Below are 12367 nucleotides of genomic sequence, written 5' to 3'. Positions count from 1 at the left end.
AGTGCATTTTGTTACCTAGTTACAAAACTATGATAAATGGCAAATACCATTTGGTTTTCCTTCTGAGATTTTCTTTTTTCCAAAACACAGCTGTCCCAGAAAATGTTTGAAACATCTCTATAGAGCCTGGTATATTTTCTTCTTTGATCACCAGTTTGTCCCTTTTGTGTAATAGTGTCAGGACTGTAACAGATATTCCCTTTGCCCTGCAGGAATTGTTTGCAGAGGCACTGACCATACCCTTAGGATGCCTTCTTCCCCGTGGTGGTGTGAGTGCTGCATGACTGTCCTCAGGCATGGGACAGTCTATCAGTTTCTGTGGCCTTTAGCTGCAATTGTTTATAGACTTCTATAATGTTTTTAACATTAATCCTACTTAGTCAGTATGTTAACTGTGTAAACCTGCTTTGTAGTAATGTATAGAGCACTGCTTGGTGTACAATCAGAGCATTGATTTACATATTGTATATAATCAGAGCAGTGATTTAAAAGGGTAAATCAGTGCACCTGACTGGACTCTTTTAAAGTAGAATGTGATTGAAAATCGAGCAAGAATGTGTTGCTAAATATATCCAAAGGATCAATACTTGATTGTAGGTGATGTATGTGACAGATCTGTAAAAAGAAAACCTCTGGAAAGGAGCTGAGAGCACAGGCATTGTCATATGTTAATGGGATCACACCAACTAGAAGGACAAGTAGATTAAGCTCCCTAGAAATATTTAGTGGATTAATCTGAATTCAGGCTTTGCTCATGTTGGGAAGCACAGAGTATATAACCCTTCAGGCCCCCTTGGTAGCTAACAGAAAGGTGTAGCCATAACTTACCTTGCCCTAAAGCACACATTTTGCCTGGTCAGATGACCATTTTGGTGTAAAAATTTCTATTTCTTTTCACATATTATAGAGAATTTAGCATAACTTCCCTTTACTGAAATAAATCCTATCCAAACTGACCAAACATTCATTAATCTGGTTTTGGTGGAGAATATAGAAAAATAAGTATAAGTCAGATAATTCTAGGTTTTATTCTCACTAATAAGGAAGAATAGCCAAAAAATGGGAGAATGACACAGATTAATCCACTAAATATTTCTAAGGAGAAAGACAACTCGCTCTTGAGTAATCATATAGTGTAGAGGCAATTTTTATGATTTTGTGCTGAAAAGGAATGAGGAAGTAACATGAACTTCAAAACTAGTTTGCTGTGAAACTCAAGTAATCAACATTGAAAAAGTGGAAGTTGAATTAGTCACTGTGGTAATAACAGCCCAAGTCTTAAAAATTTATAAATGTTAGGTAAAATCTAGGGGGAAATTCAGAAGGGCAAAATGTAAAATGAGCTGTACTTTCAAAAATTAGAAAAGGCATCAAGAAAATGTTATGTATGTTTCATAAAAATAGAAAACGAAGCAAGAAATTAATTTCCCAAAGAGTTGGAAAAAAGATTGTTTAAAAGTGAGAACTCAAACCTTTAGTGATTTTTTTGTTGTTCTGTCTTTAAAAAAAGATGGATCCACAATTATCCAATTAGGGCAGTTATGAAGAAACAGAAAAGTCTTTGAAGCGGACTTAGGCTTAGGCAAAATCAAATTAGAGCTTAGATGAGTTAGATGTTGTAAACAGATGAAGTTGATTCTCATAGACTTCAGGAACCATTCACTTCAGGCCATTCATAATTTTATTCATTCACTGAAGGAATATTTGGGAGTATATGTTGCCCAATTTCCAGGGAAAACTTCTGGGAGAAACAGTCAATCTATTTGCAGATACTTAGAAAACAACAGAAGAAGGAGTACTAATCCTGATGAATTTTTCAAGAATAAATTGTGAAATATCGTTTTCCTCCTGAAAGAGCATTAGTCACAGAGAAGAAGTCATAAACGTCATTTTACTGCAAACTTGCAGCCCCTGTAATCTACCTATCAACATCTTCATAGAGTAGCATGTCATAAGCCTCCCAAAAACATAGCGAAAAGCAGAAAAAAGCAAAGATGTTGTCAGGGTGAGATCTAATGGAAATATCCAGGGCAAAACAGCTGTTTAATATAAGTTCAGATATTGCTGACAATTCTGGGAATTCTGGGATTTGGGGATGTGGGTTTATGTCTATATGGGATCATCTGGGTGCACAGTGCTCTGTCTTTTCCAGATAAACTCAGTTTCACCCCTCACAATGCATGCAGACATATGTTCAGTACTCACTGTCATCATGATGAGCCAAAAACATTTCACAAAACTGAGACACCCGTGCAACTTCCCTGTACAAGAAGAGAGATTTAAAGGTACAGAAGGCAACTGGAACCCGGTGAAGAGAAGCTGGGTGCAAACACTGGAACAAAGTCTCTTTTTCCATGAGACTGTGAAGTTTAGAACTCATGGCAGAAAAATCCTAGCATCCCCCTTGATAGTAAAAATTCATTTTAATGTAGTATGAACCATGTCCATGTTAACACTTCCATCTGGAAATAGTGAATCTTGGGGAGGTGAGCTGGTAGCAAACTGTTTTTCAGTGTTGTGGGTAAATATATCTAATCTGATGGCTGGAAGTGGAACTTAGACATACCCAGCCTCAAAATATGAGGCATTTATTTTGTAATCAGAGCAAGTGGTTGTATTGCCAGAAAAGCTCAGAGACTTCCCACTTTGTGACTTCAAAATAAAATAGATTACTCAAAAATACAACCTTAATAGAGATTCCAGGGAAAAAAGTTACCAGCAGCATATTCTGGAATGCTGCATATACTGCTGCATAATTTCATCTCATTAATCTAGGAATTTGTCTTCCAGCTGGATTTCTCTCTCCCCACCACAACTCTTCACCCACATCTTCCTGCAATCTGTAATGTACAGTGGAATTGTCTTGATGCAGTAACTGTTTCCTAACTTAACTCTCACATTTCAAGCACATGATCAGAAGCTAATAAATTATACCAACAATTCTCTTGAATAAGGTATATCTTTTTTTTTCCCCAAGGGTGTTAGCTATCAGACCTGTCAGTTCTGTGTCATATACAGCTAGTAAATTGGCCTAGACCAGAGGCTCTATATTTCTGTTGTGATTAAATCATCAGTTGCCTCTAAAATCTTCATTTTACTATTGCCTCAGTGAGAAAAAATGGTCTAATGCCAGACTGCTTGCTCTTCAGCTCCTTATAGTTTAAGGAGGAGTGCACATTGAGTTCAAACATTCTGACTTGGCAAATTTTGGTGTAACACTGTCAAGCAGAATTATATCAGATCTGATACACTGAAGATTTGTGATAAGGTTTTCACCCCTCAGTGTTGCTGCACTGCCAGGCTAACAGTGCAAAAGTAAAAGCCAAGCTGCTACTGCTGGACACAATGGCTAAAATCCCTGAGCTTTATTCATACAGAGCTTTGCCCCAGGCTGGACTTTTGCCTTGTGCTCACACTAACTAGTCTTCAGGAATCATTCTGCTCAGTCAGTTTGAGAGTGATTAAAAGAATTATCATATGACACAAGCTGCAAAGTAATAGAAATTGGCCATCCATTAAATAGGGTATTGAAGGGATATCTGCAACAGTTTGTGTGAGGAGATTTTTGAGATCTTTTTGAAAAAACAAGTTAGATATACCCTGAATCTGAACAAGCAAGCCATCAAAATGGGAACAAAAAGAAAATCACTCAGAGAATACAAGAGCTATTTCCTTTCCACTGGTTATAAAAAACATGGTTTATATGAGAGTATGGAGCTTTGTCTATTCAAAGTGTCTGTGTCATAATCTTCATCTGTAGAACCGCAAATAAATTATGAATGTTGTGATTCAGGTAGTTTTAATATGAAACATGAGCACTGAACATTTACTTACCTCATTCCAGTAAGACAGTCTACCCTTCAGCCATTGACACGTCTCCTCCTGGTCACTGGGTTGAGTTCAGTATGGATTAGCCATGGCACAAGCCAATGGCCATCTCACCTCTCACAGCCTCAGAGCCATTCTCTGGATATGGAAATGAGAAAACACCTATCAAGCAAGGATTGATCAAACACCTCAAGACAAGGATTTCAATTTTTGAATTAATCTCTAACTCAGTGCTCAGGGTTGCTTCTGTCTCTAGGCAGCCTCTAAAATTGTTTTGCCTTTTTATTTCAGTTCCCGAGTATCTATTTCTTGTTGGCTTCAGCTGAAATTAAGTTCTTATCATCTTTGCGGTATAAGGAACTTGTTAAAATGAGAACCTTTACCTCATTTCAGAAGCAAGAGAGTTTCAATCATTATTTCTGCTTATACTATCCTTTGAAATTCAAATGTGAAGCAAAACCCCTGTGACATTATGAGTAAAACTGAAAAACGCCAGCTTAGTTATATCCATTCACTTGTGCTTGCAAATGTGAGAGTTAATTTAGGAAACAGTTACTGAATAAGGAAAAATACCTCTTTAGATGTATATGGGCACCAAGGTATATGGAATAAATGCTACTAAAAGGGGCATGTCTAAATGACTAAGGATGAGAGCAGGAGACAAGAAAATACAAATGCTGAAAACAGAATTAGAGAGAAAGAGGGATATTTCAGAAAGGCAGGAAAGTGAATGGAAGTAACAGTCATGTGTGAATAAAAGCTGCAGGAGGGAGGAGGGACAGTTTGATATTTTACCAATTCAGAGTAGAAAGAGAGCAGGAACTGCAAAGGAGAAGGAATGCTCAAAAAGATGACACTGTAGTGAGATCCATGAAATTAGGTGGTGGTAGGAACATAAGGGGTTTTGAGCGACCACACAGAAGGAGAAAAAATTAAAAAGTAGCAACTAGATTTGAATTTAATAGCTAATTATGAGCTCTCCATTTTAACAATAATGAATACTCTTACTAACAATTGTATTTGATGGATGTTTCATGTATAAAATGGATGAAAAATATTAGTTATATTTATTTTTAAATGAGCTGATAGACACTGGCTTGTGTTATTAGCTAGTATAGTACTCCAACAGGTATTTTTCACAGGTAATACCAGTTGGCTCAATATGCAAAAAGTACATCTTGACTTTACCATTTAGCAATATGACAAAATTCCATTGATCACCTTGCAGTTGCTGAATCACCTCCTGTTCAGGTGGGTACTTGAACAAGCTGGTAGCTATTTATTGATCTGAATAAAATAATTCTCATGTCCATTAAGGCTCCAGTAAGTCCATGCATCCTTTTCACAAGGTGTCATTTACTTCTTAAACTAGTTTTATTCTTTAAACTAGTTTTGAGGAATTCTGATGAATTGAGGGGAAATGGCTCTTAAGATGTCATTCAGTGAAATTATCTCAGTCTCAAAGTTTGCAAATCTGGCATCATTCATAAAAGCTACAATCACATGGGAAGCAGATCTTGTATTGAAATTTCTGTACATTTTGGATTAAAACATAAGTCTTTGCCTATGGTTCTAGGCTTAACAGGTGCTGTTTGGAATGATTCATGTGGTCTGGTGAGTCATAAATCTTGTTGGTTCCTACTGTAAAAGGCAGTGTGTACAAGACACCTCTTCAAGAATATAATTTTTTTTCCTGCTCCAAATATGTTTTGATATCCCTTTCTTTTGGCTTAGCTGCCTCATTAAAGTTCCTGGCAGAAAAAGGCATGATACAACTCATATCCCCACAGTGGTTCTTGTTTTCCAAAGAGAGAAGACTTTGCCTCTAGAATGCCCAGCTCCTCAGAGCATAAAGACCAGCTTACCAGAGGCAGAAATTGTAATTCTAAGGTAGCCAGACAAGGAAAACTGAAAAGGTCACTGAAATTGCTGGCCCATAAAAACAGAGAAGGAGCATGCTGGGCATGGAAAGGAGAAGATGGGACATGATCCTGTGTTTTCAGCAGAGTTCAGGATGAGAAAACCACTGTGCTTCTCTGTGCTGCTCTAACTAAACAATAGAAAGTGTAGGCTCGGAACAGATCAGAATTGAGAAAGTGGGAGATAAGCAATAAATCTAGCCTGAAAATACAACAAAAGCTGGAGAGTGAAGACTTCTCTCCCTCTCTTTCTTTTCCTTCCTTTCTTTCTTTCTTTCTTTCTTTCTTTCTTTCTTTCTTTCTTTCTTTCTTTCTTTCTCTCTTTCTCTCTTTCTCTCTTTCTCTCTTTCTCTCTTTCTCTCTTTCTCTCTTTCTCTCTTTCTCTCTTTCTCTCTTTCTTTCTCTCTTTCTTTCTCTCTTTCTTTCTCTCTTTCTCTCTTTATCTCTTTCTTTTCTTTCTCTCTTTCCTCTCTCTCTTTTTCTCTCTCTTTTCCTTCCTTCCACCACTTCCTTCCCTTCCTTCCTTCTCTTCCTTCCCTTCCTTCTCTTCAGTAAGAAGGCAAAGGCTGTCCCATACCAACATTTGCCCTGCTAGGTGCCACCCCCCAGCCATGTCCCAGAGTGTCCATGGTGCTGAGCCCCTTTTACTTCCCCAGCTCTTCTAGCAGAGCCTTGGCCTCAGGCTGGAGGCCTTTGCCTTACAAAAAGCTGCTGAAAGGCTGTACTTTGGCAGCATGTCCTGGTTTCTTAGAATTGTGCTTTTTGGTGGATTGTATCGGTTGCCAAGAGGTTTGGGGGCCATTGTGTAGAGTGGTTATTCCACCTGCTTGTGAGGAAGGTTTTCCTCAGACATGTTCACGGCAGATCATCCCTAATGGGTTTTTTCCAATGTTCCTTGTCTTACATTCCCAGTGACTAAACAGGACTGCTGGAGAGCATGGCCCAGCTTTCCTCTCATCTCTTGATGATGTGCTTGACAATACTTGATCATGTGCAGAATTAAAGGAGAAAATAGGGGGTTTTGTGTCTTCTCTTAATGCAAACAATGTGAATTCTGGCTGTAAACAGTTGTCATTATTCAGACTTCTGTTTGCTTTTTCAGGCACCAAAAGCTCTTATTTTATGATTTCAACAAATAGAAGAATTTAGACAGAATTTGAAAACTCTGCTCTATTGTTTGTTTTGTGGTAAAAGAATGCCTTTCCTTCACCTTTTAATTTAGTGTATAAAAGCATGCACTATGTCAGTGACAACTTAAAGAAGTAAAGGAAAGGAACCCTTTATGTTTCCTCCTCAGGAAAATTATATGTTTTTCCTTTCTTTTACAATCCAACAAGGTATTTGGTTCCAAGTATTCATTTAACTACAGTATGAACACAAAATAAGGTGGCCTAAAGAAAGAAATGGCAAAATAAACCAGATTATATTCTATTTGAATAACCTACATAAAAATCATGTTCAGTTTCTAGGAGCCAACCAAACTGCAGCAAGTCTGTTCAGAATACAATCAAATTTCTATTAATATGGGCCACTCAAATATTTTAGAGGGAATATAACTCTTCCAATTTTAGAAGAGCTCAGTCTATGCCAAAAGTAAATCTGATCTTTCATTTCAATTATGATTCAGTATTAAATTAAGATCATGCTTTAGAGTCAACAAAAGCAAAGGCCCAGTAATTACTGTGAGTTATTGTTGCATCTTTTTCTCCGTTTCAATTTAGTTTTGACTCTAGAGTTTTCAACTCTAATCTTCTGTTGCAGCACTCCTCTTTGTTTGTAAGCTTTCGAACTGCTTTTTGCCAGCTCAAAACACAGAAGAGACAGACTTCAGTAGAAGCTGCAGGCTCTTCTTATTTCCATTATGTCAAATTCATTTTAGAGTTAGGCATCAGAAATTGTGCAGTCAAGTTCATTCTGGGCCAGGACATCAGGGCTGTGCAGTCAAGCTCAGAACAGCTACTTTGCTTATTGTATAATGCATTCTAAAGGAAGCAAGCCCATTTATTATAGAAGAAAAATAAATAATAAAAACACCTTTGATCCTTTGATTTTTATTACACTTTCCTGTGCACATTTGCACCTTTTTCTGATTTTTAATTTTTTTTTAATGATTGTTCTTCACATAAATTATGTTAAATTAATTAAAAGTGGTAGTTTCAATCAGATTTAACAATTTGCAATGAAATCATATCAGGGAAAAATGTTACTGCACACAATTTTTATGAGACATTAAATTAAGATTGCTTTGGAGGAAGAGACAAGAGAGAGGGTTATTTATTTTATTCAGTCCAAATTCTTGTTCATTTTGGTCTGATGGTAAAAATTTGATTAAAATATGTAAACTAATGGTGCCTTTCGTAAAGATTTAATGTTGCTACATGAATATGCTGGCTTTCAACTAGAAGGTTTGAGAGCTGATTATATTTTCTTTTAAATAGGGGGAAATGATACCCAGAAATCAAGTTAGCATCTACTCTTCTTTTTCTTTACAAAGTCAGACTAGATAATAATTAATTTCTAAATGTAATACCTATTATCCTACAGTGAGATTCTGTCACTTCTGTTGGTGAATAAAATAACATGCAAACAGAACTCTCCCTCCCTCTTTAGCAATGGTTATTTGATTTTTTTTTTTTCTGCAGCTGTGTGTCTCCAAGAGGGAGATTACTGTTTTGGCAACCTAAATGTGGTCAGGGCATTTCTCTCTTAAATATTGCTTAATCTAGTTTGCCTAGCTTGATTATGATCTTGATAAAAATTGCAGAAGATAGAATTTATATGTTATTTTCTCTCTGACATTTCTTTTCCTTGCTCTTTTGATTTCAGCCACTCAGGCTTCTAAGTCTTCCTCAAGTGTCTATCACAAGCTATATCCAACATAAAAGTGAAATTAATTTCAGGAACATTCATTCACTGCAATGTGTTGTGTTTGCACCTTAGGCAATCATTTCTTCTAGACCAAAGGGACAAAGGGCAAAAAGTAGTCAGCTGCCATTTCAGCTGAAATGTTCATTTCAGCTGGCTTCTTGTTTTTCTGTGGAGAAGTGAAAAATATTTGTAAAACAACTTAAGTGAAATTCCTGTCATATATTCCCAGTGTTTATGTGTTATTAGGATTGTCCTTATTAATTCACACAAGCATAGAACTATTGTCTCTCAGAGGAGGAGAATAAGCATGTGATTTCCTTATTCTTTCATACATTCTCTCCTTTTATCTATAGAGAGATTATTGGGATTTTTTAGTGATGTTTAAATCTTCTGTACTATTAACATGATTTCACAGACCACTGCAATGTTTTCCTATATTGCTTAAGAAAGTCTTGTGTCCTGTCATAGTCTTTGAGCTCCAGTCTGAACAAAATTATTTTTCTTTTTCCTTGGGACCTTCTCATGCTGACCAGGTGACATAATCCATATCCATCTCCCCAGCTCAGGAACTCAGGAATTCAGGAGTATTCCTTTAAGCTTTTCTTCAGATCATCCTGTGCTTTTGTGGGACTCTCTCTCTATCAAGGACTTCAGTTAGGAAAGGGAAAAGCACACAGATAAAAACAAAGCTCTCTCTTAAAGCGAAGGTTACTTGGCTTCAGAGTTGTCTTCTTCAGACACAGAATCAAGGCTGATGTTTCCTTTATGCCATGATACAGGCACTGTTCTTAAATTTAGGAATTCTGCTCACACTTCATAAAACTCAGTTTTGTGCTTAGTTATTGAGTAATTGTAGTGCTGGCACATCTGTGCTCAATGCAATGCAGCATCAAGTGTCATAACACCAGGACTCAGGAAAGGTAGGTAACAGCACCTCTTTTTCCACAGCAATACCTTAATTTGTGCTCCTTACAGGAAGCTGGTATTCTCAACAGGTGTTGCAAAGTCCTAGTTGACATCATCTTCCTCTTTATGTATTTTCACTGTTGCAGATTAAAATATGGTAGATTTTTATGGCACTGAAAGTTCTGCTTCTCTCCTTTTGTTCTTTTAGAATGCACTCAATTACTGCTCTATAAGGTCATATATTCCTAGACTGAATTTCAGTGAGTGTTTCCCAGAGGTTTCAGCGCACAACTTTCATGAAAGCTTTTGAACCTTTGGCTCATTTTTTTGAAATCTTCTACCAGCCATTATAACATCCCAGGGAGATGGGACAACTGAGGACTCCTGTATTAAATTATGGAGCTTATCATGTTGTATTTGCCCCATGCTCATAATTTCTGTGTACAGTCATCAGTTCTACAGCATCATGCAGTCTTCTGGATCAGAAGCTGTAGTATCTCCTGGGATTTATATAAATGCTATCACAAATTAGTTTTTCTAATAGTAATAATCTAAATGTTGTTTACATACTGGTAAGGACTAAATTTTGTCATGCAACTAAGGAAGAAATTTTTTATGATACCAGCGGTGAGACACTGGCACAGATTACCCAGAGAGGTGGTGGGAGCTCCATCCCTAGAAACATTCGAGGTCAGGATGGACAGGACTCTGAGCCACACGGTCTAGTTGAAGATGTCCCTGTTCATTGCAGAGGTGCTTTAAAGTTCCCTTCCAACCAAAACTACTCTATGACTCTGTGATTCCATGGTAAATAATAATTGTGTTCTCAAAACAGCATAATCTCTAAAATTTGATCAAAGACAGTAAGTTAAGATGGGCCAGTTTCTAAATGTTATTGAGCCAAATAAATGTATTCCTAACAGACTTAATAGCTGTTACTTAAAAAGTTCTATCTAACATCAAATTTATGTTTGTAATCCTTAAAAAGTTGTTTAAATTTTAAAAACTTTCCTTTTTAATATATGCTTAGCCATCCTGCAATAGTACTTGGTAAACATAAACACAGATATTTGCTCTAGCTGAGGATTTGGGTGTAGTGTTTCGGCATATTTGCTTCATATGGCATGATTCTCATTCCTCTCCCTGCCCTTTATTTCCTTTCTTTTTCTTTTCCTCAATAATCAGAATTGGATTTCTGTTCTGCTGAGGTTGTTACATATCAAAATTTTCCTGTTCTTCACTAAAATATTATCAAGTGGAAACCTGTAGAAGTTAGAGGAAAGGCAGATAAATACATAAGATAAACAAACACATAAATGCAAACATAATATGTAAATAAAAGAAATCTCACATACTTCAATACAGCCAGACAGTAATGCTCCCACTGGAAAGCAGGATTCAAGTTACTGGATCAGTTAATAAATCTGTATGTGAATTCTGTCTCTTCTTTAGGATGCTGCTGACAAAGTATGTATCACAAAAAGAAATGCAGAGAGTTGTGAAACTGCCCCTGAGTTTTAGGGATGGATTTCGTACTTCATTCTACTCTGTTCCTCTTCTATTTCTTGTGCAGCCAAAAATGGTTGAGAAAAAGAAACCATATGGAAAGCTGTGTGGAAGTTGGACAGCCAGAGTTGAGGAAGCTGTGACTGATAGCAACTCCATTGCTACTGTGTGCAAGATACAGGACGTTTCCAGGAAATAGTCAGAGGGATTGCATGAACAGAAAACAATAGATGGGGTTTTTGCTCTAAAAGTTCTGCAGCCAGCAGCTTTTGTTAGACATGCTCTATGTATCTCTCGGTTTCCTGATGCTACTGACTGGGCCTGCAGAGGTTGACTGAAGGAGCAGCTTCTTTGTTTGCAGTATTCTTCAGTGACCTTGAAGCATCACTGAAGATTTATCTTTTGAACTACACATATTAAAGGATATTGCTTGATGAAGAGATAACCAGAAATGTAAACTCAGTAGAGCAGGAAACATCCAAAAATAGCGGTCAGAGAATACGCATGGATAAGCACAGTCAAACTATGGGGTGAGTGGTACTGGTGTGTGTCCTCTTTGCTGGTCATAGGAAGTTTTCTCTCAGCCTTTTTGATTTTGTACTCTGCTTCTGCACCTGGGCATCCATCTGACCTTTACATCCATTGGATATTTAGAGCCCCCCTTCTGTGTCCCTGTGTAATGTCAAGCTGCTCATAGCTGCTGTTGTCTCGGTTCCCTGCGCAGGTGAACGGCATTGATCTCCGCGGTGCTACCCACGAGCAGGCTGCGGCTGCGCTCAAAGGAGCGGGGCAGACGGTAACCATCATAGCACAATACCAGCCAGAGGGTAAGTGGAACAGCTGCCTGCAAGGCACATGGCAAAAGAGGAGAGCTCTGGAGCCACTCATTTAACAGGGTGAGGCTGCTGTAGGTAGCGAGTTTCCTGGCTATCATTAGCAGTCATCTGGAATGAAGGTCAAGGTGGCAATTCTGTCCCAAGGAAATGGCTGTATTTTTGTCACAGAGCACTCTTTAAGTGTGCATATAATAACAACACAGTAATCAACACTTAGTTATTCATTTTATCCTCATTAGTGATCATTTTATGTTCTTTTCTAATCTCTTCCTGGAAATAGGTAGTGCAAAAGATAGGTTAAGAGAGACCAGAAATGCCAAGAAGAGCTGACATTGCTTCAAACAGTCAGATTAGAATTAGACAAGGATAAATGCTTCCTGCAGGATGTGTAGAGCTCCTGTTATTACTTTTGGATGACAGCATCCTTGTACCTTCAGGGCAATTAGGCCTGGATAACAACTACTTATTAGAGAAAATGACAGCTTTCTAAATAAAAGCATCAGC

At 37.5% G+C, this 12367-nt stretch overlaps 1 protein-coding gene across 29 annotated transcripts in view; it reads left to right on the top strand.

The window, feature by feature from the left end:
- Nucleotides 1-12367, top strand: part of DLG2 (discs large MAGUK scaffold protein 2) — a 983885-nt gene that overhangs the window by 776686 nt on the left and 194832 nt on the right. For all 29 annotated transcript variants that reach the window (XM_077174030.1, XM_077174027.1, XM_077174034.1 and 26 more), the window contains one exon: nt 11752-11854. In XM_077174030.1, coding sequence (XP_077030145.1) covers nt 11752-11854 — 103 coding nt within the window. The remainder of the gene's footprint in view (nt 1-11751; nt 11855-12367) is intronic.

This window comes from Agelaius phoeniceus, chromosome 2, assembly GCF_051311805.1.
Source record: "Agelaius phoeniceus isolate bAgePho1 chromosome 2, bAgePho1.hap1, whole genome shotgun sequence".
Lineage (NCBI taxonomy): Eukaryota > Metazoa > Chordata > Aves > Passeriformes > Icteridae > Agelaius > Agelaius phoeniceus.
This window is presented reverse-complemented; position numbering and strand designations above follow the sequence as displayed.